Here is a 26,546-nt window from a genome sequence, read left to right as displayed (position 1 = left end):
AGAACGAAGCAAACGACGCAAGTGAAGGTTATCGCGGCGACTATCTGTAAGCCGATCGTAACTTTCATTTGCTGCAGATGATCCTTACGATTGCCGAGATTTTTTTTATCTATATACGTGTAATTTTCGTATTCACGCAAGTTTGTACACAACGAGAACAATCCAGAATATAAACGCCACGCCGGCGAGGATAACTGCTATCTGCACGCAGACGCACATCCTCGCACATATTGAACGAATTCCTTCATCATTCTGTCACTACGCTTTTTTGTCTCGATAACAGATGATGAGGCGAAAATGTCAAACAAAGGAATACAACCGTATACAATTCAAAAACATTTACATTTCACTGATATTTCTCTGGGGTATAGCACAGGCATGTATGTACGTGTGTTTGTATTATATGGACGTACATATATACCATGTATATACATTATACTCGCCGGATATCATATTATATAATTCCACCAACTTGAGCGAATACGACTTTGAGAAACCCCTCCAGCCATCTGCACGAAACTCGTTTTACAGCGATATCCATATACAGAAGACATTTGTTTTCTTAATTATTTTATATGAACTCACGGTTGACTGTATTAAGTACGTTGCATTCTTTTTGGCAATCTCTGATTATATTATTGTCTCGGTAGAGTTATAACGCAACATACGCATGAAAATTAAAAATCATCAAATATTTTCTTATCTTATCATATTCCCACCCAATGAAGATCTGTTAAATACAGAAACAGAAAATACTGTAATTATAAAGAAAGTTTATCGTTAGAAATCGATGCTTTATTTCGAATCTCTTCAAATAATGGTTTAAAGTCGAGAAGAATTGGTTCGATTTCATTTTACAGCCTATTTTATTCTAAGAATTGTTTTCTAAAAAGTCATTGAGACAGATTTTCTATTTTTCAATCGTCAATTCAACATCGCATTTTGTTGATCTTAATCAATAAGGCGGATTGTAAAACTAGATATTTCACGATGCCACAATGTTGAAAAAAGTCTTCTAGTGAATTTGTAGAAACTGCAGTCTTTAGAATAAAATTATCCGAGTGAAATCGATCAAACGTACTGGATTTCCAAATACTTTGAAACTACGTATTTGAAACAGAGCATCGATATTTTACCTTTCGTTTATACATCCAGTATTTTAATTTGAGTATTTTTACAACTATATTTTATAGACATAAGTATAATAATTTAGTAAATACTCAATATCCGGCTATATCTTATACCGAAAACATTAAAAAGTATAGATTTTTGGCCAACCAACCTCCTCGTAACCATATCCGGCAACTTTCCTCAGGCCCTTGCCTTGGCAAATATTGCGGTGCTGGCAGAGAGTGCGAAATATCTCCAGACGGGGAAGTCGCCCTTTGCATTTGCGTGAGACGGTGTTCCCGTCGACACCATCCGGTATGCGGAAGCGACGGAAGGGTCTACGCAAACCACTGCGAACTCCATCGTGCAGCGTGCAATTCTGGTATCCCGCTAATCGCCAGTAGGCTCATGCGATGTCTACATCGAGCAGGTACGAGGATCTGTGATGGGCTCCTGTAAAAAATACTGAAATCATGCACTGCACACTTATGCATTTTTCAATTTCATCCTCCATGTCCCTAACACAATGTAGTACACGTAGTGTTTATGCGTATATACAGAACAAATGCCTGATGACTTATAGGCATCAAACTAATTAATTGGGTATAATCTTATCGGGAAATCTTTCACTCATTGTCAGAGAAAAAAGTCGTTTATTGTAACTAAATATTTTTTTCAAACCCTTCGTTCAATCTCAAACGAAAGTATGTTCAAGGTAATCAATATTATTTTCGATTTCAGGAAAAAAACTATCTTTTGTTAGTTAAAAAAAGGAAGAAAAAAAAAATGTTGAGCAAAATGATTTGTTCTCCGGAGCAAAAAACCGATTCATTTATGTTGAATGAAGAGGGGTAAACAAGATATTATTTCAAATTAAATAAGAATTTGTTCAAATATGTAGCTAGACAAACATTTTCTTCGAGTTTTCAGCTGATTAATTATCTGCAGTTATCCTGCAGCCGCATAATTTTCGGTGCTGCACGTTTCAGACGATCGCCCTCCGGATGCGCCGCGAGTTCTGCCTGTTGGAACCGCCGCGAATCTGACCCTAAAACCGCCTGACCAAAAAGACACGGGGCAGAACGACGTCAAAGAGAACACCATAGACACGGATAATTATGACCTGGAGGATTGCTCGGCGCAGGAATACGAGATTATGAAGGTGGGTTGGTGCACTCGGAGAGAGTGAAATTGCGAGGAAGAAAGATGTGCATAGAAAAATATAAAAGTTACCGTTTAGAATTAAAAAATTGATATTTTCACCGATTTTCAGAAGTATAGATTTCCTGACTGAGATTTGACTCCCCGAATTTCTTGAGCTTCCTAAATTTCTAACTTTATAGCTTTTTTCTTATTTAATCCACAGGATAACCTGCTGTTATTCAATCACGCTAGACTGATGGCTCAGGATAACCACAGCAAGGAGTACCTGGTCAGCATAATGTTTTCCCACTACGATCAGAATAATAACGGAAATTTGGAAAGAGAAGAGTTGGAGCAGGTGAGAAGATCGTGTCTGTTATATAGTTACGTCGATATCAGAATTCGATGCCATTCTTGTGAGATAAGAAGTCAGATAAAAGTTCGGGATCCGTTATGAAAGATTTGAAAAATAAACAGAATGGATTAGGTTGTTTCATGTATAAGTTTGAAAATGATGATTTTTCCAAACCGTATACACAAACCCTCAATAATTGTTGAATCCTTACAAGGTATTGTAAAATCAATATAATGAGGCTAGACGTCCTGCAGAACAGTTTGAAAGGTCGATAACTCATATTACGGTATAATACTGACCAACGGATCGGACATCAATCATATTTTTATTACCCCTCTTCCCACTTCAGTTTACGAATATGCGTCTCCCAGATCTCTCCAATTTGAATACCGCACTTGTTGCACAATCAAAACGTACGCGGCCTCTGTGGCGAATGGTAAGCGCGACGTTACACGTAAAACATACAACGACCATTAATACCATCACCTTTATGACCCGTTTCATTTTGTCATGAATGTTTCCCTGCGAGATGATTAATGATTTTTGTTCATGAAAAGGGCGCGTCGCTACAGCCCGTGAGCAGAATATAGCTACTCTCGTCATGGTGTTACAATTCGGCGACAGCTTGTACACAAGCCTAAAATCGAAAGAAGCTTCTCGAGCTTTTGTACTATTGTTATTGTCAATATTGTTTTTGTTATTCCAGATTGCACAGCGCGAAGACCTGGAGCAGTTAAGCCGAGGTTGTTCACTAGGTCATATGATAAGCTACGACGACGCTGACAAGGATGGACGTTTGAACATCAACGAGTTCTACATGGCATTCAGCAAACTCTACAGTCAGTATGATCAATGTATGAAATATACGGGAGTATGAAAGTACCTATACATCAGTATTCAGTAATATCAATATCATTCACTAATAATAACATTAATAATAATAATAATAATAATAATAATAATACTCATAAATCTGTGACAAGCCATAGTGTAACGGATCTCCAAATTTCACGTCAACTTCCAGGCGTGTCGGTAGTCTCCCTGGACAAATCGCGTGAAGTGAATCATATCTCTGTAAGGGTTGGCGACAACGTTGAAATCAAATGCGACGTTACTGGAACACCCCCACCGCCCCTTGTCTGGCGTAGGCACGAGGCCGACGTTGAAACGCTCGCCGAACAGGAGGTGGAGTTACTTTAGTCCACTAATGTTAATTCTATAAAACGCATTTAATGTTCGCATCCATTGTGAAAACGTTTCTCTGAAATTACACGTACAGTGTACAGTTTTCTGTAAAATTTAGCGTTCATCGCCAGCAGATAGACAATCGAAGCTACATCTGAGGTCGCTATAGCCCAGGGGTTAACCAGTAAACCAGTCGCCTGTTACTGTAGTTATTTTGCAATCATAAAAATGACTGCAATCTAACAGTTATTGTTTTAATTTTAATATTTTTCAATAACATCGTAGTCATTGAGATTAGAGTAAATAAATAATAATGATAACCAGCACCAAAAATTTCTATACTATTTAGACCAAAATTACAGATGATTACATATGATTAATTTTTTTGTAATCACGGTAGACGTGACATTTTCTGATAGTCATATGTAGTAAAATTTTCATACTTAAAAGGAGAAATCTTTTGCAATCATAAAAAAACTTTATGCAGTCTCTGTAGTCTGCAATCACTGTGTCACTTTTTGTCAAATGGCTAACCCCTTGGCTATGGCACTTTTTCTATTCGTCCTAATCACACCCTTCGCAACGAATTTTGGCTAATCTCAAATTCTCAGTATCATGCCAAAAATATCGGACTTAATTCTTGATACAATGAAATCAAGCTTCAGTTTCTATCAGGTTCGATATTAAGGTCGTCAACTTGCCCCTGTAATCGATGATCTTTCAGATCCGTGTTTTCAACGACGGAAGCCTCTATTTGAAACGAGTCCAGCTCGTCCACGCTGGTAACTACACTTGTCACGCTTTGAGGAACAAGGACGTAGTCCAGACGCACGTGGTGACGGTTCATAGTGAGTCCACCGCTCCTAAAACTTTCTGAAATTGTTGGATAATCAGATTGCTGATAATTTTCCGAATATCCCTTACCTTCTAGCTGTCCCTGAAGTCCGCGTTACGCCGCGGCTCCAGTCGAAACGACCTGGTGAAGAGGCCACGATGTGGTGCCACGTGGTAGGCGAACCTCTGCCTCGTGTGGAGTGGCTCAAAAACGACGAACCCCTACGCCTCAAAGAAGGCGACGACGATGGCGACGATGACGCCGAAGGGGATGATGATGGCGACGATGGCGAAGATGACGATAGTGGGAAGTACGATGTCGTTGGTAATGGGACCAGGCTTGTCGTTAGAAACGTTGGGTACGCCGACACAGGCGCATACATGTGCCAGGCTACGAGTGTGGGCGGGTTGACCAGGGATATAAGCAGTTTGGTGATTCAGGAACAACCCACACCAAGTGCGTAATTCCAGGGTGAAAAATTTTTAATTTGAAAAGTGATATCTCACCCAAAAGAAAAAAATTCTTGGAAGAAATTTTCAGTAATTTAAAACTCAGTAAACGGATTCTTAATGCATTTTCTTACTTATTTATGGGGGTTTATGTGAGCAGACGGCTGAAAAAGTTTGTGAATTTTTGTAATTTATACCTCGACAACCAAATATTCAATTCGATTGGGACTTGTTTTATGAAAAGGTATACATTACACACTTAGCTTCATTTATATATTATTTTCATTGGATTTAATTGATAAAGTAACGCATTATTATTGAACATTAATAAAGTCAACTATTTCGTGTGGTGACATATTTTGCCTTGCCTATATATCTCGCGAATAGATCAACGGATTTTGATGGTTTTGATCTCGGTCGAAGCTACTCTTCTAAGCTTAAAACTGATTAAATTTTGGATTGAATCGATCCAGCACTTTTCTAGACATTTAAATTATAGAAAAACTTGTGAATTTTGGAAAAAAAACCGAATACCAACTTCAACCGGTCTCTGTTTTGCGGAATTTTTTTTTTAATCAGAACCTGACGCAGAGGATAGACTATCTAAGAATACTGTGTTTAAAATAAATCAAACTGATTGTGCAGTTTTAGAGATGTCGCAGGCACCGTAAAACATGTCACTGATTGTGAGCGAAACGATTGACGTTATTGCCGATAACAATGTGCCAATTATTTAATTGTAATAAAAAAATATTTAAGCGCAGTTCGACCTACATAGTTTTAAATAAAACAAACCTCAATCGAATTGAATAATTTTATACCTCCACTCGTATATACCCTCGTAACAAAATTTCGCACCATTTTAGTTGAGAAATATTTAATCGTAGAACAGAGAAGAGTCTTTGATTCAACTGAGATCCGATTTTACACTTCCATGACTATTTAGTTTTTTTTTGGCAATACACCATACAGTCCAAATTGCCAGCCTCTTCCGGAGTTTTTTCAGTCGCATTAAGTTTCGAGACATACAAAATCTATAAATTTTATTTATTTTGGGATGCAGCTGCTGCAAGTGAGGAGCGGAGGTTTTTCTCCTTCCACGAATGGGGTATATCGATTTACGAGCCATCCGCCTGCCGACTGTATCATCAAATCAGGTCTTCGGACATTATTCCTGGAACCCAGGTAGAGACACGAACACCTAATACCGTAGACTTTTCCCTTCACGTACCGAGAAGAAAGAATTGGGACCCTTATTATGAATAATAATCGATTTTCTCCTCTTCTCTTCTTTCGAAATAGGAGTACGTTTGCGGTGAAAAGAGCGTAAGTTGTTCCTGGGGAAGAGCGATTAACGTGGCAAATCGGTACGTGTACGTAACTCAGCCAGAGAAGGACCGCATCTTGGTGATCAGTAAGATCCAGATGGTGGTGGTCGACGTAAGTTTTCAATGACTGCGCTTGCGTCTTCAGCCTATTTTCAAATCCCAAACCATAACTCGGAATCTCTATATGAAAATTCAACTCTCTCTATCTGTCTATCCGTACGTTTGATTATAATTCCAAAACTACTGAACTGATTTTGATTTTTGTTTTTTCTCTGAATACCTGCACATCCTGATATTTTGTGAGTTGAGTTCGAACAGGATTACACACTTGTAGGAACACTGACTAACTCTTACAGATAGAGGAAAGTTATATTCAAGAGCTTTCAAGGTCTTCATGAGCTCTACAAAAAAGTCCGCGAGAGCACATGGCTGTGTCTAATAGTTTTGCCACAATAAGCATTTGAGCATATTCGCGTGTAGAACCGCGGCGGACTGCTAGTATCAAATAAATATGAATTGGGTTGATTTCGTGACCTGTTTGGTCATTGATCACCATGGCGAGAGAATGGACCTTGTATCAGCGTTTACCTATGTGGATCTCCTGCAGGTCGTTGCAACAGATAAATACCCCGTCGAGCTTCACTACGTTCCAACGCTCGATCAGGTCTGGCTACTGAATTGGAGGAGCATGCGGGACACCGGGATTAAAACCGTTCAGGTGATCCGGGACGCGGCTCAGAAGCGAAAACACCGGACAGTTCATCCAGAACCAATCGACGGTCAATTCGACCTAGTCAAGGGACTCTATATACCGGGGCACCAGGTACGAATCGTAAAGATGTCAGTAATAAATTGCATGGAAAATTTTGAAATCAAGAAACAATGATTAAAATGTATTAAAGATTATTTCCCTTCACCAAATAACAGGAAATCGGTCATACTTACAAATATGGATATGTGACCCACACGAATCAACGAGGAATGTACAAGCTGGATCTGGCGAATATGCGATACACAAGGAGCGTGGATTTGGCGCCGTACAGCTGCGTCCCGACGAACATTCAATTTCCCGCTCTATGTGAGTAAAATCTGCTGAAAAATTGGCAGTTTAATATTTATTGTTTTATCCCGTCTCAACAAGTCCAATATGTTCCAAACGAACCATTTGTCTTCTTCGTAGACGGATTTGTTATTCTTCAATGCGAAGAGCCAGTTACCGGGAGAGCGACGGGGCAGCTTCTTCTCGATTATGTTACGGACGCTGTGCTCGCGCACAAGCCTGGCCTCGTTGGAAGGCCTCTGATTTCCCCGGACTCTCGTCATCTAGTCACCCTCGATAGACAAGAGAGCGGTGTTATCCTCGTAGTGCAGGAAATATTACGTGGGTATCTTTGCATTAGTTTATCATTGTCGAAGAGCCATTCATTCGAGGAAGTCTGAAATTTAACAGTTGAAAATCAACGGAACTCAATTAACTTGAATGTTCTTTGGAATCACGGGAAATCGATCGAGTTTACTGAAATGATTCGAAATCATTGCAAAACATTTAAAATGACACGATAGCACCGAAGAAATCACGAAAATTGTTTCAAGTTTTTCCGTAAACGCCAAGAAGTTTCAATTCATCGCCCTCGATGCTGGATGTTTCCTGTTGATTCCGATCCTATTATGCGATGTCCTTGATGTCCAGCGATTTTTTGTGCTTTTATCGAAATCAGAAAAGCCTAAAACGCTAAAAACTCATCGGAAATCGGGTTAATATTGCAAATCGATGAAAATCACTTAGTATACCGGAAATCGACAAAAAAATCTGACAATAAGGTAAAGATCAATAGAATCCACGCGAAACCGATGTTAATAATCATTTGACTTCCAAGCGAATGGCCCTTCAATAATTACCTTTACATTCGATATGAGAATTCTACAGCAGATATAATTCTCCTTAAATTTCAGCGAGCGGTTTGAAATTTTCATTCGACGTCAAGACATCTCTCAATATAAGCGACATCACTTTTTATCCATCGCAAACGACCCACGGATGCGATCTCTACGCTTCATCAACGGATAAAGAGGACATTCTGTTTTTGAATTTAGCCACAGGTATGCAACCCAGTGTTTCATCAACTCTTGCTGATGATGCGAAATTGCAGGGAATTGACGGTGCAGGGAAAGTTCTATACCTACCAATTTATAGCGATCCGCGAATGGCAATTACAGTGTTCAAATTGTTTCAACTATTAAAAATCCACTAGAAACAAGTTGTTTTAAATAGCTAATTTTATATTATTTCGACTCAATCAACGTGCCAAAATTCCAACGAACTTATACCTCACACCGTTAAACTCTCAATTTCACGAAGGCACCATCGCCGTGCGTGACTAAAAATGATCATAAATCCACAGGCAAAGTTGAGATGATCACAGGCGTAGGTAAAGCAATGCCGACAAACCTTGCAAAATGGGGAAATCCGAACAGGCCGATCGTGGATAGCGGAGTATTTGGTCGATACATGGTGAGCCCTTCGAGCGAAGCTTTATTCGTAATAAACGGAGAGACGCGGACAGTAAACTGTGAGATCGGCGGGCTGGTACGTCCGAGTGCTGTGGTTTGGCTGACGGTTCCGAATCACTAAAGATCGACAGAGGCTGATCCGCATCCCTCTCGCTCCTGTCATCTGAACTCAGTTTTAGAAGGGAAAATATCGTCAACGGTGAAGGTGATGATACTTGCCGTACCGACTCAATTTCACCTTTGTGTGTTACGCATCTTCGTTTAGTTAGTAAATATTATGAGAGAGTGTAACGTGGAAGAAGTAAGGAATGTGATTCCTTACCTGAAACAAAAAATTTCTTTTAAAACGGTATTATTAATTATGATAAATATAGTGAAGGATAATTGTACGTTTCAACCACCACCCCCCCCCCCCTCTCCCCCCTCCCCCGCTATTTTACCATCCTTTTCCACAAAATCAACACATTTTAATCACCGTACCACCACGACACACGCGAGCACTTTAAAAATTCAATATATGATTAGATATCATTTTCATATACTAATTGGTAAGATACACACCGTACACAATAACTAGTGATAAAGTAATAGATTATTATTATATATATATACACATATTATTGAAATGTTTGAATATAGCATTTTTATGGAGTAATCGCCTGTTCGCGGCGCGTGTAATTTAAAAAATATATAGTGATTAGATGAGACTAATCTCGAAGTTTGACGATAAATACAAAAAAAAAAAGAAAAAGAAAATTGCGAAAAAAAAATGTTATTTTGTATCGGAATAATATAAACTGAAAAGAAGAGTTTGTAATCCAGAAAACAAAAAAATTTAAAAAAAAAAAAAAAAAATACAACTATTTATGAAACAATACTTACACCTCGATTATTTAACTCTCCCATTTTCACTTTCCCACTTGTTCGGTATATGTTTGAATAGTTATACCGAATACACGATAATACAGGTATTGCTGAGGCAAAACTCTTTTTTTCCTTAGTTTTTCTACAGTGTTTTGGTATAATGAAATCTTGCTATGCATTTATTATAATAATACAATTTACGGATGTTCTGTAAATATTTATTTTACATTGTCTTGGATGATTTATTCCAGTTTTAAATTCTTATAACAAGATTCAACCGTAGGTTTAACAAAAATGAGTTATTTATTTATTTATTCATTGCACCCCTCCCCTACTTTATTTCAGTGCACTTTACTGTGAAAGCTGGTTGTGACGGTTTTTATCAAGTCCCGATCATATACGCTTCTCGAATAGGCAATCGAACTTTACAGAAATTTTCCTAATAAATTACGTTTATCTAAGTTTAATCCGAGGTTTAATCGAATAAAGCGTCTATATATTCAATTATAATACAAATTTAATATAGTATTTATAATATAATTTCACATACTTCATGAGAATTACGTTCGTGTGTCTTTTATGCCACGGTATCGAAACTGGTGTTTATTTCCACGCAGAATACGTTTTTCTTCCTCGTCCTATTCTTAATCCACCACCACTATTGTAGATCCAATTTCGAAAGCAACAAAACAAAATGCATCTTACACCGTGGTTACGTAGTTTTTGCCATCAAGATCACTCGCCCCTTGATTATTTCGGTTTCGTTTATTATTTTCAAGGATAACAGGTATTAGAACGATTTCGTGACAAAACAGTGATCCATTATAATTTATAGCATAATTTGTTTTCTCTCTGTCTTTCATGTGCTGAAGTTTGAAGGCGAAATATCAATTGAACTACAATATAAACGTACCTAGCGATACTGAAATAATGCCGTCATCATGATAAATCAACGATATTTCTATTATAATATATTCGTTGGGTAATACTACAGCTGGTACGACACCTAACAACACTTCGACGATGATCTTAAAATATGTTTACTTGAAAAACACATGTACCGCCGTGCCGTTGAATAGAAGAAGAAATCGCTTACATCTCACCGCGGCGTTATAAGTGGACTGAAGAAAACCGCGAATTATCGTCTCTGTGGTTAAATGTTACAAGGTTTAGCGTTCGTACCTTGACGACTGTAAAACAATATATAGGCGTTGCTGAAATCTTCCTCCTGTGGCTTCTGTCGCGTCGTTACTTCGTCGTTGTAATAATGCCACGTGTCCGTTCTAGGGTTGCGAGCATACGCCGTGTAATGTCCAGCTGATACGCCTGTGAAAAGACGTGAGCGTAAATGTAATTAGTTTGATATTTCTCAAGAAAAATACGAAATTTATCTATAATTTAAAATTATTCATAATTACAAAAAATGTCAAAAAAAACAAGGAATAAATTTTTGTTAAAAAAAATTTTGCTTTGCAACACGCACCTCCAAAGTGACAGACGCAGGCATAGAGATCATAGAGGTGCCTTCCGATGCCAAGACCAACTAGAGGGAAGGTGACCTTATCATCAAGCTTCATGCTGACACATTCATAGAACACGAAGCTGTGATGAAAAATTGGGAAAATAAAACATTACATAAATCTGATGCAAGAATTATGTACCTCAGGTTGCTTTAAAACCCACCGTTTCAGGTACACTATCAGGAACTTTGGGTATCGGTGGACGGTTAATGTCTTTGTGGCACACTGATTGTGCTCACATTTCGGACAGAACCAAGGATTGTGCTCATCCAATGTCTCACTGGAAATAAAAAATAATAGGAAACATGCTATAAGCTATTATACAGTAATCATTGACATACAGAAGAAATTTAAACGGATTCACTGAATAATACCTTTGACTAAAAGCTTGCAGGCAGTCGTACAAGGACAGAGGACGATGAGGTCTCTGTTTACTGACACTGATGTGATCGACAGGTTGTATGATGTTGGGCACTGTATCTGTGTATCGTACCGCAAGTGTATCCCCATTTTGCAACGCTACCATTCCCGAATCCGGCACTCGACAGCCCGTACAATGCGCATTGTACATGCAACGGGAACAATGGTGACCCTGAAAACATATGACTGGAATTTAATTTACATTCTTCAGGAACATCTGATAATTATTAAAAGAGATTTAGTTGTTATTGCGCTAACGTGCTTTCAGAAGATGGACTCACCTGTCCGTCAACAAAATGTACGCTGTAGGGTGCCTCTTGCGGCACAATCTTCTTGACAACGTCGTACAAATCCTTAGCATTAACCCTGGAAGGTAATTTAACTAAGTGTGGATAACCGTAGAGCTTGGTGCCTTTCCGATTGTTGGTTCCCTTGTTACTGTCGCGCCTTAGGACCAGTGGAACGTTAAGGTTACGAATAGCCGGCCTCGGGCGACCAGTTTGATCAATCTTAGTAAAAGAGGAGGCCGTCACGAACGTTGCACAAACTGGGCAGATTTGAGGATCCGTTTGGTTCTTGAAGTAGTTCTGTTGGGCAATACGCACTCGTCTCTCAACTCTCTCACTTTAGCTTTATCCCACATATGTCGGACCATGGATGATGCGGGGGATCCAAGTACGGAGGCGTGACGCCGCAAATAAACTCTAACTCTCTTGTTGCAACAAGCAACTGGAAATTTTCCATTACAAATCATACGTACCGGGACGAAAACAAATTGGTAAAGCTATTCGCCAAACAACGCTACTATTAATAAACGGAGTGGTTGAAATCGAGGAGAGGAAAGGAAAGGCCAGAAAAATCTAGGGAATACTGACTCAAATTTTTAGTAATCTAATCGCATTATGTTGATAGTCTATTTTGGAACAGTGAAAACAGCAGTAAAACTGCCGATTTTAAGAGTGAATAAAAACTTTTTAACCTTGTAAAACCGAAAAGAAAAGAATCATAATATGTATATAGTTCCTCGGCTAACCAGAATTGATTCAGAATTAGGACGAATAATTAACTGAAAGCCCTCAGTAATAAGACAACATCAGACTAGTCTGAATTGAGTTCTGCGAGAAAAACATCGCAGCTTGCAGATTGTACTAAAACAGCTGGTCACACGGGATTCCAACTTGATTGAAGTCGCCTCCACAGGCTGCATACCTCATGTTCCTGCATCCCTGGCAATGACAAAATCAAGCTATTTCTGGTTCCCGCGCACGCTATTATAGCGTTACCCTGCTAGAGCATATAGCGACCTTATCTCAGACCTTCCCGAGGCTAGTGTGTGGTAATAAAAATGTACCTTGCTTGTGAGCCTCTGCTGCTAGATTGACGCTGCCTCGTCTCATCATTGGGCATCGTGACATTTCAATGTATTTTTTTTCCACAAGTTATGGAGAAATGACAAAAAAAAAAAAAAAAAAAAAAACGGTGCAAATAAAATTGATTGACTCATCAAAGTATCTACAGGAACAGCTCAAGATAAAAACATATTCATGGTAACAAAAAACGACTGTCATGTGTGTAAACGGGTTAGGTATTCGGCAAGGCACAAGGAAATATGGGTAATCAAAAATTTTTCAAGTAGGCTCACCTCGATGCAGAGATCACACATGATAAAATTACAGCCACTTCCACCATGCTTCTTTAGATCCCCATCAAGTTCTTCCAAGCATATTGTACACGGCCCGATTTCTTCACTTACACCATTTCCTGCGTGACACGGTTCGGTTTCGGTCACGCAATCTCCACCACCATCAGACACTGATGTATATGCGCTCGGAGGATCAGATAATTCGAACGCATATATCGACCGGTTAGTGTCATTTACGTATTTTAATAGAGAGTTGTCATCCTGAAAATAATATATAATTTTTGGGATTACATTGTTGATATTATGAAGGTCAAGTTAACTACAAATTGCAATTAAAAAATTTGTACAGCGGTATGTAGCTCTGCTACTGATACTTTAAGCAGCAGAGGTGTTCTACTGCGGTTCAAGTTTCTTTTGGAGGGCAGTATCGGCGAATACTAAAGCTACATAATGAATCACCTTCTTGACCCTCCTCAAATAGGCTTTGAAAAAAATAATTCGAACCTAAATGTAGGTTAAAAAAAAAAAAAAAAAAAAAAAAAAGGACAGTAGTTGGAAATGAACATTGCATGTTTTGCACATTGAATAAAAGCGTGTACGACCAAGTGTTGAGAAAAAAACACAAGACAAATACAAAATATGATTTACAGATTACACAAATTAAAGCAATTAACAAAATAGGCTTTTACCAATATCCTAGCTATGTGATTTTCTAAGACCTCTGCTAATGCAACATTAGTAGTGGCAACATCCGTCTTTCCCAGGGTCCGCAGCAATTCTTCTTTCAGTTTGCCGATTCTCGACTGCTTGTTCAGTGAAACAACACATCGTGTGGGCGCACCTCCGATAGCTGGGATGTACGTCACAGCCAGCTGCCTCTCCATGGCTCGAGGAAGAGGCACCGAAAGGTACATGAAGGGCTCATAGGTGACAGAGATGTGTTTGCAGACTGCACAAACGACCTGTATCATTGAATTTGATTTAAAAAAATTCATAATAGGAATAAGAATATGATTCTATTTTAGATATGAATAAACGTTCGCAAATCACACTTCCTATTTGTATAAGTTGCAAATGTACTGTTACGATTCAATACCGAATATTGGCTGAGAAAATGAGTGAAATTTAGAAACGTTCAATATCTTACGAGTCCCTACTTTTTTTATAAAACTTACCGTGCTCTTAAATTGCCCTTGGAACGTATCTACAATCACACTTCTATTCTCTCTTAGATGTTTTGCCCAGTGTCTATCGGCCTCAGCCTCTGTCTCTCCTTGAGTAGCAATCGCTCCATTCTCACAGTTAAGTAGCACTCTAGAACACTGTGACTCGCTACCCCCTAGTCCATCTTTCCGATGATTCTTCTCCTGATCATCTAGCCTCATTCTCTTGACATTACACTTTTCAAGACCACTATCACACTCGGCATCAGATCCACTAGATAGACAGTCAATACTGCGATTACCAGCTTGGACGTTTACTTCTTTTATTCGTTTGATACTGACACTTTTATTGTCAAAGTCATGATTCTCGGTTAAATTTGAATTCTCCAAAGCATTTCTACGGATGTTTTCTTTAGGAAACTTCTGCGAGTCATAATGAATCTCGTTGTTGCTCTCTTGTGTTGTGACCAAGAAGTTCGCATTGCTAGTCTTAGCGTCCTTCAAAATATCGTATAAACCATGATAGCAGCTGACATTGTTGCTCGTCAATACATTGTCTAATTTGTCTAGTCGGAAATCATTTCCGGTCATTGCCGTATCCGTATCCGGATCCTCTTGCATTTTATTATGAATAAAACTAGACTTCGTTTCTAGTATTTCATCTGAATCCAATGTCTCCTCATCATCATTTAATAATGATCCTCTGGGCGAATTTGCTGCACTGTCGGTCTCAGCCATCGGTGAATCTGAATCTTCAAACAATATTAACTATTATTGTTATTGTTATTATTAACACAGTATAAGGATGTTTGTTGATGTTTTTCAAATGGACAATTTTTTCATGCATCACGAAACATATCAGAAGCCCAATCAATTTGTACAAGTATATATAATGCAACTTGTAGATATACCTTACCTCTTGGTGAGCCAGCCATCGTGACATTCGGGCTGTTTGGACACTCAGGAGAAGGGAGGTTGTCATATATTTCACGAGGTTCGGCAGCAACGGAGTTAGCATCACTGACAGAGGTAGTGAGAGTCGTGTCGGGAGGAGCCAAATTTCGCAGAGGCTCATCTGAGCCATTTAATTCAGGAGTAGTAGCAGTAGCAGATATTTGATGATTTTTTGTCAACTTCGCAGTGTTCATTTGCTCGTGCAAAGAGTCTAATAGGAGAGCTAGAAACTCCTGACAGTCATGCTGCAATGAGTTCAATTTTTACTATTCAATCGAGCCAGAAAAACTTTGGAAAGGTTGAGCTAATCTAATATAATCACTAACCTGTCTGTAGTCCTTAAATTGCGGGTGATAAGTACCAAGAGTCTGTTTAAATTCTGCTGGCCTGATGACACTGTACCTGCCGGACCACATCTTTCCCAAAAGCGCTCCAAAGTGAGCCATCAACGATCGTGGATGCACCATAGACTTATCACAGCTCAACTCTGAGTCAAGGAAATGACGCAGCACTGGGGGAGTAGCTGTTAAACACTGCAGTCCGGCAGCCATAAAACAGGTGTTACCCAGATTCCGAAGGCCACACACGCCTGGTGGCGTTGTTACTTCTGCATAACAAAATTAAAAGGTTTTATATGAGTTTGTTAGTACTGACTTACACAAAATGGTGTCTAATTAAATCTTTCATACATTACATTACTAAATCATTTTACAGTTACATTTACAAAACATTTTAAATAATTCAAGAATTCAAAAAGTTGAAAACTTAAATTAAAAATCCACGTCTTACAGTAGTGAAAGTGTAAAAAAAGGAAATAAATTGTTAAAAAGAATTCTGATAAGCAAATGAAAGTGAGTATAAAGGTCAGCAAGTAATAAAGTCACTAGAATGGAATGGAAAACCTGATACCGTCAATGTGAAAAGTGAATAAGGTGAAATTTGTACGCTATGCGAGTGAAACTGTTAAAAATGAGCCCAGGAAATCTTGTGAATCCCAAAAAACAAAACAATTTGTGAACCAGAAACTCGAATTGGCAGAGATTTGCAATTAAACAATATTTTCATGCGATACAAAAGAAAAATTATCAGGCTTTTATCCTTCTACGCCAAGGCACTTACCAATTGCAGAGTCATTCTGATCATCGTCAGCCTCAGTAAAGAGATTGTTGAGCGTTGGCCCACCAGGTGGAAGAAAAGGGCCATGCTCGACGCCAATCATGGAATCCCCGATGGGGTCAGCGCCAACGTCGACAAAATCCTCCAGTCCCGGTGGCGGTGGCATCGGAATGACACAATCACTAGTGATGCCATTAGCTTCCGTCCTAAAAAAAACCCATTGTGAAAATATTAAAACGAAGTTGAGAAGATAAAAGTAATACGGTTGCAGCCGAGGGTGACTCACCACGTGTTTTCTATGCCCATGTTCTTGCTGGCGGATGGTAGATAATCCTCTTGTAGAGTAAGATTATGGTCGAGAGAAGAAGCAAGAGGACTGAGTCCCGTTGGCTCTGGGGCCTCCGGGATTTCGGATACTCTGGGCGATTGAATCGCCAAAATACCTCCAGCTCCCGCGTCGCCGACCTGGGTGTCCATTCGGACCGCACCAAAGGCTGGAAACCGGACACGAATTGAGTACGAGAGACGGATAGAAACGGAGACCAGGTAAAGATAGAGACAAAGACAGAGATAACGACCCGCCTAGTAATTCTAACCTATCATATGGAGCGTCTTTGTCTGGACTTTGCGCGGCGAAAATACAATTCAGTTATGAACAAAAACCGGGTCCTTAGAAGTTGAGACACGTTGTCATGTTGTGAGTCGTTTAAGAAAAACCGAGAACTACAAGACGAAGGCTGAAGCTCGTCCCTGCCGCGGGCACAGAGTTCCGTAAATCAAATACAAGTCACGCTCGTCGTTCAATAACGAATGTTGAGGATTACAGAACGCGTTATTCTAGAGTCGAAGCCTGGCCAAACAAAAGTGCCCTCTCGCAACGATAGCGTAATTCGTATTTACATACATACGCGACCTTATCGGAAGACAGTTTAACCGAAACTTTAATAGCGCGGTGAAACTTTGTTCATATTACTTCTTACAATTCTATCGTGAAATCCACCGAAGCTATTTCGCTCGCAATCACGTTAGGCCGCCATTACCCCCAGAAATCAACATGTCCGACGTGGTGGGAAGACGTGAGAAATTGTGTGCGCGAAAAATGAATCGAACAGTGATCAAGAAACAAGCTTGTAAAAATTAAATATTTAAAAAAACATGCAAACCGCGAATCACTGACACCAAAAAAGCAGAGAAAGGAAATAATCAACAATTTCATCTACGCTATGAACCCATATATCAATGATCATCTAACCGTTGACTGACTGCTTTCATGGGGCTTTTCGTAATCTAATATGGACGAGATAAATTCATTGTTAAATGACGCCCTCTGCATCCTACCCTGCAGGCGCAACTCGAGTCGGTAAAAGGGTCGATACTGTATGCTAACATTACTCAACGCTTCTACGAAGATAATACAGAGTCGGATATTTGATTATGGGTGGGATGCATGGACTACGTCCATGGTGCGATGCTACTATCTCTATATAAATTTAATATATTTATATTAGTATAATATAAGCATACATACACGTATATTTGACTAAACGTTTCCATTCACAATAGCGATAATGTGTTCTATCCGTTCTGCACACGACAGTTGTTGGTTATGAATAACTTTTTTTACCAGCGTTGTCAATAACTACCTTGATAATACAGGATTCTGCAATTACCCCCGTGTGCGGCAAACTGTTACGAAAAATAACGCATGGCCGGCAGTCTTGACTAACCATTGACGCCAGTGTCTAACTAATGTATTTCTGCACGACTTCTGCCTGTATGATTTCACAGCTCTATCGGCTCGTCTGGGGCCACTTGAAAAACGGTGCTTATAGAAAGCGAGAGAGATGGATACAGAGGACGGAGAGAGAGAGAGAGAGAATGAAAAAAAGAAATAATAATGTACACATACAATTCGAGGCTGTTTATCTGCTTTGCCCACCTTATATTCAGTTTAGTGTCACAGTTGTCATCGGCAGACGAGTGTCAGCTGAATAAACGCATAGGGTTCGAGGCGTGCGATCAGATGCGTGAAAAGGTATTAAAAATGATCCACCAAAATTGTCGTCAGGGTGTCTACCCGCGCTCAAGCGTAAACAGGTTTGAAGTACCGGAGGACAAAGTGCCCTGGTCCAAAGAATTTCCCGATTACAATCCTGCGTCGTACTCAGCGCCCACAATCCAGGGACAACCGTGGGCAGATCCAGACATTAGCGATGCTCAATTCACACCAAAGTGGAATGACATGGACGGTAAAAATTGCGATAATACGCTTAGAACTTTCAACACATACGATTTATTTTAATTTTAATGCCCCGACGACTTCCTTTCTGGCAATCCCCGCAGGCAACGTCAACCGCAAAAGCCACACCGGTGAGTATACAATCAGTGATAAAGGATTTCCACTGAATCCGGTGGGCCGCACAGGGATCATCGGCAGAGGTCTGCTGGGCCGCTGGGGACCGAACCACGCAGCAGACCCAATAGTTACACGTTGGAAAAGGAACGGAACAGGTGCAGTTGAGATAAGCAGAGTAACAGAGAATCCGATCCTTCAGTTTATTGCTGTGCAGAGGAGAGACTCTGGGGACTGGGCTCTTCCAGGGGGGATGGTGGATCCTGGGGAAGTTGTAACTTCTACACTTAAAAGGGAATTCATGGAAGAGGCTATGAACTCGTTGGAGAAGGATGAGGCACAGGTTGAGGAACTGAAAGAATCAGTGGAAGAATTCTTCAAGAAAGGAGATGAAGTGTATAAAGGATATGTTGACGACCCGAGAAATACTGACAATGCATGGATTGAAACGGTAGCTTTAAACTTCCACGACGAAAATGGAAGCATTGCTGGCAAGCTGGAGTTAAGCGCTGGAGATGACGCTGCTAATGTTTGCTGGACTGACGTTAATAAGGAAATCGAATTGTACGCTAGTCACAGAGATTTCATTAAACGAACCGCACAAATGCACAATGCACATTGGTAGCAAAAAATTTTTTGAAGGAGATCGAAGATTGTAGTTGGTACTAAATATATTGATGTGGTTGCAGGCTATTTTTTATATACATTAAGCTAAGACTTGTTATTATTATTATTATTATGACGGGAGAAACAATCGTATTTTTTTAACAAGTATTACAATCTATTTTTCTACCAATTCTCGGAGATAAGCAATGACAGAAAATCCGGAATATATGCTATCGGATACAAACGTCTACTTTGATTAATTCTCATAATTCAATTTCAGAATGTATTGCTGTTAGTATTAATCACTCAAAGAAATCATCAGTAATGTATTTGAGTACAAAGTAGACTACATACGAGGCTTATGTCGTTAAAGACCAGAGTTACAATTTCTACAATGTAAGTTTTATTCTTCAACACATAATGTAAAAAATTAAACGTAATACAATAAAATTATTTTATATACTTGTATAGAGATCCAAAACTCGTTTTTTTTCTCTCTCTCGCTCTACTTATTATTAGATATCTTTCTTTTCCGGGCTTTGCAATGAAACACTTCGTTTAACCAGCATATACTTTGCCACAGAATTTGTATGTACAACGAAATACGAAAATACTTCCTTACATAAATCTAGTACGTAACCATAATTATAATTCAGTCAGGTAAAGACTCCTTCTCACAATTATCTCGTTGAAAAACATGGTTCGAAAAGTTATTTACACTGATTTTCATCACGATTTTAGCAGCAAAACTTACAAATCTATTGTACACCTAATACCTATGGCGTCAGATTGATAGATATTAAGCACGTCATATATAGTTATCTACTATATCTTTATCATAGAATAGAGGGATAGGATTCCTTGAAGATTCATCTCGATTATCCATTTTCATATCCCTACCAGTTTTATACATTGTATAGACACGCAAGAGCGCAGTTTAACGTTTTCGCGATAGTCTTAGGTAATGCATATGTGAAGAATACCAAAACATTTTGCAACGTACCTAATTCCGAACAACCGTGACCTGACCTGCTCAATATTCCCGATCTGAACAAGTCGTAGGCAGCCACGTTCTTCATCAAATGATTGAGAGGTGTATGCCGAAGGAATAAATCTGCTTCTCATAAGCCAATCAGCTGCGCCGGCAAATAGCTAGACTTGTTAATGTGCATTTGAGTTTTGTCCATCGGCAAACACCTTGTAGAATCATTTGTCAATTCCTGTTCACGGATTTTCTGTTGACTTGCTTTTTCCAAGCTCAACGCATGCTCAGCCTGAGGTTGACCCAGTTTTGCAGCCTCTGTAAATAGCTCTCGTGCCATTTTCATGTTCACTTTCAACCCACCTCTACCCTGAGCGTGGAAAACTCCTAAGTTGTACATCGCATCAGCGTGCCCATTTTCTGCAGCGGCTCGATATCGTTTAGCAGCCTGAAAGTTGAGAGATTATTAGATTGAGACGAGATAGATGGAATCGTTTACTCTTGAATTAGTAGGTTTGCTTTCAGTACCTCTTTATGGTTGACCGAAGTACCCAGTCCCATCTCATGGCATACAGCCAGATTAAACATGCTAGCTGAAGACGCCAAGCTAGCACCAGCAGAAAAATGTTTCACAGCCTCTTTGTGGCGCTTTTCTTCCAGCGCCTTCATTCCCATCTGGAATTCAAACTCCCCCATCACTATTCGATGGATCCTTGTGAAGTCATCCCCTGCATCCCGAAGAGCCTGAGCAAAGAAGACAGTCATCGTTAATAACTCAACAAGACGAAAGTGTGCGACTAAGCAGTGCCATCAAAGCACAGATCTTGGCATCTTTACCTCTTCAATAGTGATTGGCCCATAAGGTTTTTGTGAAGTCCAACTAGAGTCATCTGAGCTTTGTTGACTGTCTGTACTCTTGCTATGATTTCCTACGCAATTAGTTATCGGCAAGATGTGGCGAGGTTCAAAGCACAGAAGTCCATTTAGCAACTTGGAAATACCGACGTCGTGTGCCTGAGATATTCTCCTACGCCACACAGATTCGGGGTCAAGACCGAAAAGTCTTCGATGAATACAGAGCGACTGGCACACCACCAAGCCCAATGCCAGGAGTCCAGACTGAGTGAAAGTGATTAAAATTTATTTGGTGAGTCGTGCAATAGTCCTGAATTAAAATGGTAAGTGGAAAGTTACCCTCTTACCCATTCGACGGCCTCGACCCAAGAATATTTTGGATTCCAACGGTACCCGCGGCTCTTATCGCCGTCAGGTCCAGCCGCTCCGAATCGGCGACAGATGTTGAAGTATCGCGAGATAGAATGATCGATGGAAACTTGTTTATGTACGTTAGAAGTTTTGATAACCTCACTTTTACCACCACCACTACCATCTTGCGACGTGTGTGGGTATAAGTTTGTCCAACAGTTGGCCCGTCGCTCCAACGACTCGCGAATTCCACGTGATACAAATTTCCACATTTTACGATTGATTCAAGAAACAAAGTGACGCGGGCTTTACCTGATTCTGTGGAGCTGGACACCGATCAAACTCTAAAACTTACACACCCTATCCTATCCCAACTACCAAACCCCACCAAGGTCCGAATCCTTCTGCTTCTGCACTTCTGCAGTCTCCTCTAGCAGCTTACACATACATACAAAGCAAACGCATCGTCGATCGCGCAAGTCGTATGTGTGACGTAATTTATTTAGCTGCTACAGATCCAACACGTACGGTGAACGTATTACGCATGTATAGAGCTAGGAGGTATGTATGTACATCAATTCGGGGTATTAGGTACGCGCCAACGTGAAATAGCAAATCTCTTCCACCTTTTGCATGCAGGCTTATCGGGATTGAATTTTTTCTGGCAACTTTTAAAACGCAGTTTTTTGACACCTGACAAAAACTCTACATATATGATATCTAGAACCTGTTTGGTGATGAATAAGATATAAAATCTCGCTTAGTCAGGCATATAATGATAATTTTACATTCACTTATATTCGTTTCGTGATGCTAATCAAATTCAATTTGGAACATGGTTGCTGCACAACTTTAGTCTCGATTATCTCTGAACTGTGGATGCGTTTTCGAAGATATGTAAGTTAAAATGAAATCCTCTTTCAATAACAATTATAAAATATTGTGTCAGGTGTTTCAATACACGATATTGAAGTTAGCAGCGTAGAAGTAATGAAAAATTTAAACAAAAATCAATTTTTTCCATTCTAATGCGTGACTCTGAAGCAATTGAATTTCTGAAATATAAACTTAGTTTCATTTATTACGATTTACTAAATTTCAGACAATTCTAAAGTTACGAATTGGTTTTTTTTTTTTTTTAAATACATCATTACATTAAAGTCATAAACTTTAACCATGTAAAAATGCACCATTCTAAGCAATTCCCACTTAAATATAAGTCGTAATGCGCTGCATTTATTGCTTTGCATTGATTTGGTATAATAAAATAAGAGCCTTCACAGATTTCTCTGTACCTTAATACTTGATTATTCATCTAAAATGACGATTTGAACACTTTATTTCTGGTATTGTATTGTGAATTCACAAATACATATGGAGCCCTAAAATTTTAAATAAAATTCCTGAAGACTTGAGTAACAAAATTTATTCCATAAACATTCTATCGAGTTTACATCGTCTATTATGACTCCCTCACCACTATTTCACTGTCTGTAGGATTGGCTGTAAATGTATAGTTCCTGTATCCAAATGTAAATTAAAGAGTAATACATTCAAAAGCTGAATGCTTCGTAGACATTGGCTCCAAGAGTCTTGAGTTTATCGTTTAAAATTAACTGTTTAACCCAAAGCGAGGGGCTATCACCCACTCTTGGAATGGCCGGAACTTGTCCATTGACTATGGGAATCAGCTTGGCCATAGGCATGGACATTTTATCAAGATTGAGAAAGCCGTTTGTGTTACAAACGTCCATAGGCTTCTCAGTCGAATCGCTTTGAGACGACGGGCCTGGAACAGCGACGAAAGGATCTAAACCAGGTTTGGCTTGACCGGAGAAAGAAGAGTCGAAAAAATATTCAGAGATATGATCGACCATCATGACAAAACCGGTTCTAACACTTGACCTAACGAGGGATTGCACTTCCTCGCTTTCAAGCAAATCCAAAGTCTCGGATATTATTTTTGACAGAATTTTATCCCCAGTGGCCTCACAATTTTGAGGCAGAACGTAGGAGCTTAGATTTTTTATCGGATCTCTCTCAGTATCAGCAGATATGGATGATGTTATTCCCCAATATATTTGCTCCACATCTCTTAGGGTGAGTCGTTGTGCCAGTGATATGGAGGCGGCGGTCTCCTCGACTTTTTCTTTTATAAATAAACTGAGCTTGACAGATCCTTCACTCATGAAATACTCGCATATTGATAGGTATCTCTCCTGCATCGCCCCATCTATTTTTGCTTGCTCATTCTGATTTTTCGAGTCCCTGAACATGTAGCCGCCCATCAGATTCAGTTGTATTCTCAATGTCGCAACCAGCATTGTACTGGAATAAATTAATGCCGCTGATCGAGCAAGGGCTAAAACTTTCAGCTCATTCCAAAGTGCTATTTTGTCGTTTGAGCCATGCCTAAGCTTATTCACTATGGCTTCGGTGTTCAGGGTACTTGTGACGGTGTCCCGCAAGCCGTTGGCAAGAGACAATATTGTTTGGTTACATGTTCTTTCCGTGCTCTCAAAATGCTGCTGTCTTTTTGTTCTCTCTATGAATATCCTTGTTTCACTCTCCTGCCACTCCCTCAGTTTTCTCTGGGTATACCTCGTCGCGAGGATAACGCCACCGACCAGGATGCCACTGACGACGAATTTGCGTCTATGACGATACAGAAATCCTCTCAAACGTGAAAACATGTTGATTAAGGTAAGTTCATAGGCTCATTTGTCATTTTCTCGCAAACCAAGTTACACGTAAGCTTATTTTAATCTATGCAAGTGTTCTCGAGTCTATCTTATGGTGAGCCGTCAGAATTATTCCATGGCCAACTCAGGGTGCGCGTTGAGAGCAGTGCGCTGTAATCTATTCATAATGAAATTAGTTGTATCTATGAATCGCTCAACGCAATTACGAAGACAGTTCTCAGTTCTCGATTCTAGACGGACAGTCGGCTTGTCAATGCAGGTCTCCCAGCAGATGTCAGTCAGTTCGTGGACCAGGCCCTGCAAAATCAAAATTACTTGTATTATCGACGGGTTTTAGGGGTACCTGGAGGAAGATCTCAAACATGGTGAACGGGCTAACCTGAAATCGTTGCTTTTGCGTTTCTACTTCGATGAAATGCTGTAGCTGTGGATCTACCGCGTCTTGCGAACTTTGATCTCCATCAATACTCATGCTTCAAGCCCTGACTCCTTGTTCTTGGTCAAAATTATGCCAGTGAACTATAACCTGTTTTATATTCTTGATAATCTTGAAACTAGCGAGTCACTCCTGTGCCGTTACACGTTCTTAGTAGGAAACTGGCACCCTCTGGTAGCACGATTGAACAGCTAATTTCTTTGCTTGTGGAGAACGCTTCGTTACCGATATTAGGTCGATGTGGTGTTTGTAATCCATTTCACTTGAGGCCGCCACATTTGCAAGTTTTCTGCAGAAAACACGCAAAAGGTACTTTTTATATATTTCGAAACAGCCTTGCAGCGCGAGTTACCTCATTTTCATAAAATCTTGATAGACCTCGTGTAACTTGATGAACATGATTGAGCGCACAAAATGCTTGTATAAATTTTTCACCCTTCTTTTTCTTTCCTTAATGACTATATCACGGATTATACGTTGTTAGGCTAAGAGCCAGTGTACTTTTTTTTTTGTTATACCTCTTGTTATATTTTATAATTGTCTTTTGTTTTGATCATTATATAATTACTTTATTTGTTTCGATTTTAGCTTTATAATAATTTGCTTTAGAAAGAGTCTCGTCCTAAAGAATCCAAACTACGTGATTCAAACTGGGGGATTCCAACACCAGCAGCTGCTAAACTTCGACTTGTTTCTTCAAGTTTAATTCAAAAGATCTATTGTTTTCGCAGGTTTGTTTCACCAATCACGGTAAACCATTGATACTTTAGAATCTCTGTCCAACTTGGTGAAAGATCTATCGAATTACGTGATGATGCACCCTGTTCATTGGGACTCCCAATTAGTACTCACAATCAATCTTTTCACCCCAATATAAGATATGACTAAATTTGAGTTTACTATTAAATGTACGAGTGTTTCCGGAATTGGTTTCTTCCGTAATTACGTCATACTTCGAGTCGGTATTTTTTCTCAGTAACATATATATAGATCAAAACTCAACGCATCCGGCTCGTTTTCTAATTTCGGGTTGGACGAAACAAATTCCTAGAAAATTGGCAGCCAGAAACTGAATAATAATTCGTATTCTGGCGAAGATGTTTTACAGTGGCTGCACGTTGGTTTATCTTGACCAAAATCAAACCAGATTCTTCATAAATCAAGAAAGCTTTCGCTCATAAGCATGAGGAATTCTGAAGCGATATCAAAGTTGTGTGACCGGTTTAAGCATTTATAGAAATCCTCACATTTCAGGACCAAAATTCAACATAGTGGCCATCGCACACGTAACGTATGAATATGTGATCACTGAAAAGTTGGTCAATGACCACCTTATCAATGACTGCGGTTACAGAACCCGATTTAATTCATGAATGATCTGATCCGATACCGCAAATGATAAATAAATTTGAATATCCAATTTACTTGGAATGGGGACTGACGAGCAAATCTCGCGTAAACAAATGCAGTTTCTCGATTATATCAAAAATCAGGATAGATCCCGCAGAGACTCATGTTTAAGTATCACATGTCAATACATTGTCACACGGTACTTCAAGCGAATAGACGTCCTATGCAACCGCAAATCTATTCAATATCTATACATACAGATATAAAATAAGAATCATCATTGAATGTAAAAGTAAAAATCGATTTTAATCGTCAG

General features: G+C 39.4%; 5 protein-coding genes across 9 annotated transcripts in view; 2 read left to right on the top strand and 3 right to left on the bottom strand.

The window, feature by feature from the left end:
* LOC124406845 (follistatin-related protein 5-like) overlaps window positions 1–9,734 on the top strand; it is a 46,128-nt gene extending 36,394 nt beyond the window's left edge. Inside the window, exons 4-17 of one of the 2 annotated variants that reach the window (XM_046882483.1) lie at window positions 1,316–1,540; window positions 2,100–2,272; window positions 2,477–2,611; window positions 3,315–3,462; window positions 3,633–3,793; window positions 4,518–4,641; window positions 4,725–5,084; window positions 6,141–6,262; window positions 6,380–6,517; window positions 7,013–7,228; window positions 7,333–7,483; window positions 7,586–7,786; window positions 8,359–8,505; window positions 8,808–9,734. In XM_046882483.1, the coding sequence (XP_046738439.1) occupies window positions 1,316–1,540; window positions 2,100–2,272; window positions 2,477–2,611; window positions 3,315–3,462; window positions 3,633–3,793; window positions 4,518–4,641; window positions 4,725–5,084; window positions 6,141–6,262; window positions 6,380–6,517; window positions 7,013–7,228; window positions 7,333–7,483; window positions 7,586–7,786; window positions 8,359–8,505; window positions 8,808–9,037 (2,531 nt within the window). In that variant the 3' untranslated portion in view covers window positions 9,038–9,734. The remainder of the gene's footprint in view (window positions 1–1,315; window positions 1,541–2,099; window positions 2,273–2,476; window positions 2,612–3,314; window positions 3,463–3,632; window positions 3,794–4,517; window positions 4,642–4,724; window positions 5,085–6,140; window positions 6,263–6,379; window positions 6,518–7,012; window positions 7,229–7,332; window positions 7,484–7,585; window positions 7,787–8,358; window positions 8,506–8,807) is intronic. The other variant, XM_046882484.1, reaches the window with a different exon arrangement.
* Window positions 9,735–10,064: 330 nt separating this feature from the next.
* On the bottom strand, window positions 10,065–17,731 carry LOC124406843. Of its 4 annotated transcripts, none has more exons than XM_046882479.1 (13): window positions 17,576–17,731; window positions 16,882–17,089; window positions 16,599–16,801; window positions 15,806–16,086; window positions 15,442–15,724; window positions 14,538–15,277; window positions 14,052–14,324; window positions 13,363–13,623; window positions 12,002–12,307; window positions 11,675–11,892; window positions 11,464–11,580; window positions 11,264–11,382; window positions 10,065–11,106 (listed from the first exon to the last, which is right to left on the bottom strand). In XM_046882479.1, exons 2-13 carry the CDS (start codon window positions 17,070–17,072, stop codon window positions 10,934–10,936), a joined length of 3,165 nt encoding a protein of 1,054 aa, XP_046738435.1. In that variant the 5' UTR covers window positions 17,073–17,089; window positions 17,576–17,731; the 3' UTR covers window positions 10,065–10,933. The 4 variants fall into 4 exon arrangements, with proteins under 4 accessions (XP_046738435.1, XP_046738434.1, XP_046738433.1 ...); XM_046882478.1 differs by lacking the exon at window positions 17,576–17,731 and adding an exon at window positions 17,192–17,536 and having other exon boundaries at window positions 14,538–15,271; XM_046882477.1 differs by lacking the exon at window positions 17,576–17,731 and adding an exon at window positions 17,192–17,535.
* A 715-nt stretch (window positions 17,732–18,446) lies between these two features.
* Window positions 18,447–19,836, top strand: LOC124406859 (ADP-ribose pyrophosphatase, mitochondrial). The gene is made up of 2 exons (XM_046882505.1): window positions 18,447–18,844; window positions 18,939–19,836. Exons 1-2 carry the CDS (start codon window positions 18,493–18,495, stop codon window positions 19,571–19,573), a joined length of 987 nt encoding a protein of 328 aa, XP_046738461.1. The 5' UTR covers window positions 18,447–18,492; the 3' UTR covers window positions 19,574–19,836.
* Window positions 19,837–19,916: 80 nt separating this feature from the next.
* On the bottom strand, window positions 19,917–22,162 carry LOC124406856. The gene is made up of 4 exons (XM_046882501.1): window positions 21,739–22,162; window positions 21,374–21,655; window positions 21,065–21,280; window positions 19,917–20,984 (listed from the first exon to the last, which is right to left on the bottom strand). The coding sequence occupies exons 1-4, from the start codon at window positions 22,012–22,014 to the stop codon at window positions 20,676–20,678; spliced, it is 1,083 nt and encodes a 360-aa protein (XP_046738457.1). The 5' UTR covers window positions 22,015–22,162; the 3' UTR covers window positions 19,917–20,675.
* Window positions 22,163–23,153: 991 nt separating this feature from the next.
* LOC124406855 (peroxisomal biogenesis factor 3) lies at window positions 23,154–25,045 on the bottom strand. The gene is made up of 2 exons (XM_046882500.1): window positions 24,824–25,045; window positions 23,154–24,741 (listed from the first exon to the last, which is right to left on the bottom strand). The coding sequence occupies exon 2, from the start codon at window positions 24,433–24,435 to the stop codon at window positions 23,296–23,298; it is 1,140 nt and encodes a 379-aa protein (XP_046738456.1). The 5' UTR covers window positions 24,436–24,741; window positions 24,824–25,045; the 3' UTR covers window positions 23,154–23,295.
* Window positions 25,046–26,546: the final 1,501 nt, after the last annotated feature.

The sequence above is a fragment of the Diprion similis genome, chromosome 6 (assembly GCF_021155765.1).
Source record: "Diprion similis isolate iyDipSimi1 chromosome 6, iyDipSimi1.1, whole genome shotgun sequence".
NCBI classification, from domain to species: Eukaryota; Metazoa; Arthropoda; class Insecta; order Hymenoptera; family Diprionidae; genus Diprion; species Diprion similis.
Note: the sequence above shows the minus strand (reverse complement) of the source record. Positions and strands in the feature narration are given on the sequence as shown.

What these genes read in the sequence shown, in the direction of transcription:
- LOC124406859 (XM_046882505.1), top strand. Translation starts at nt 18,493, where the DNA reads ATGTACACATACAATTCGAGGCTGTTTATCTGCTTTGCCCACCTTATA. An exon ending in AAAGTGGAATGACATGGACG is followed by an intron (nt 18,845 to 18,938) that starts GTAAAAATTGCG and finishes CAATCCCCGCAG; the next exon opens with GCAACGTCAACCGCAAAAGC.
- LOC124406843 (XM_046882477.1), bottom strand. An exon ending in GATGGCTGGCTCACCAAGAG is followed by an intron (nt 15,278 to 15,441) that starts GTAAGGTATATC and finishes TATTGTTTGAAG; the next exon opens with ATTCAGATTCACCGATGGCT. An exon ending in TGTGTGATCTCTGCATCGAG is followed by an intron (nt 12,308 to 13,362) that starts GTGAGCCTACTT and finishes ATTGCCCAACAG; the next exon opens with AACTACTTCAAGAACCAAAC.
- LOC124406855 (XM_046882500.1), bottom strand. Translation starts at nt 24,435, where the DNA reads ATGTTTTCACGTTTGAGAGGATTTCTGTATCGTCATAGACGCAAATTC.
- LOC124406856 (XM_046882501.1), bottom strand. Translation starts at nt 22,014, where the DNA reads ATGTGGAAATTTGTATCACGTGGAATTCGCGAGTCGTTGGAGCGACGG. An exon ending in GGGTCGAGGCCGTCGAATGG is followed by an intron (nt 21,656 to 21,738) that starts GTAAGAGGGTAA and finishes ACTTTCACTCAG; the next exon opens with TCTGGACTCCTGGCATTGGG. An exon ending in CTTCGGTCAACCATAAAGAG is followed by an intron (nt 20,985 to 21,064) that starts GTACTGAAAGCA and finishes CTCAACTTTCAG; the next exon opens with GCTGCTAAACGATATCGAGC.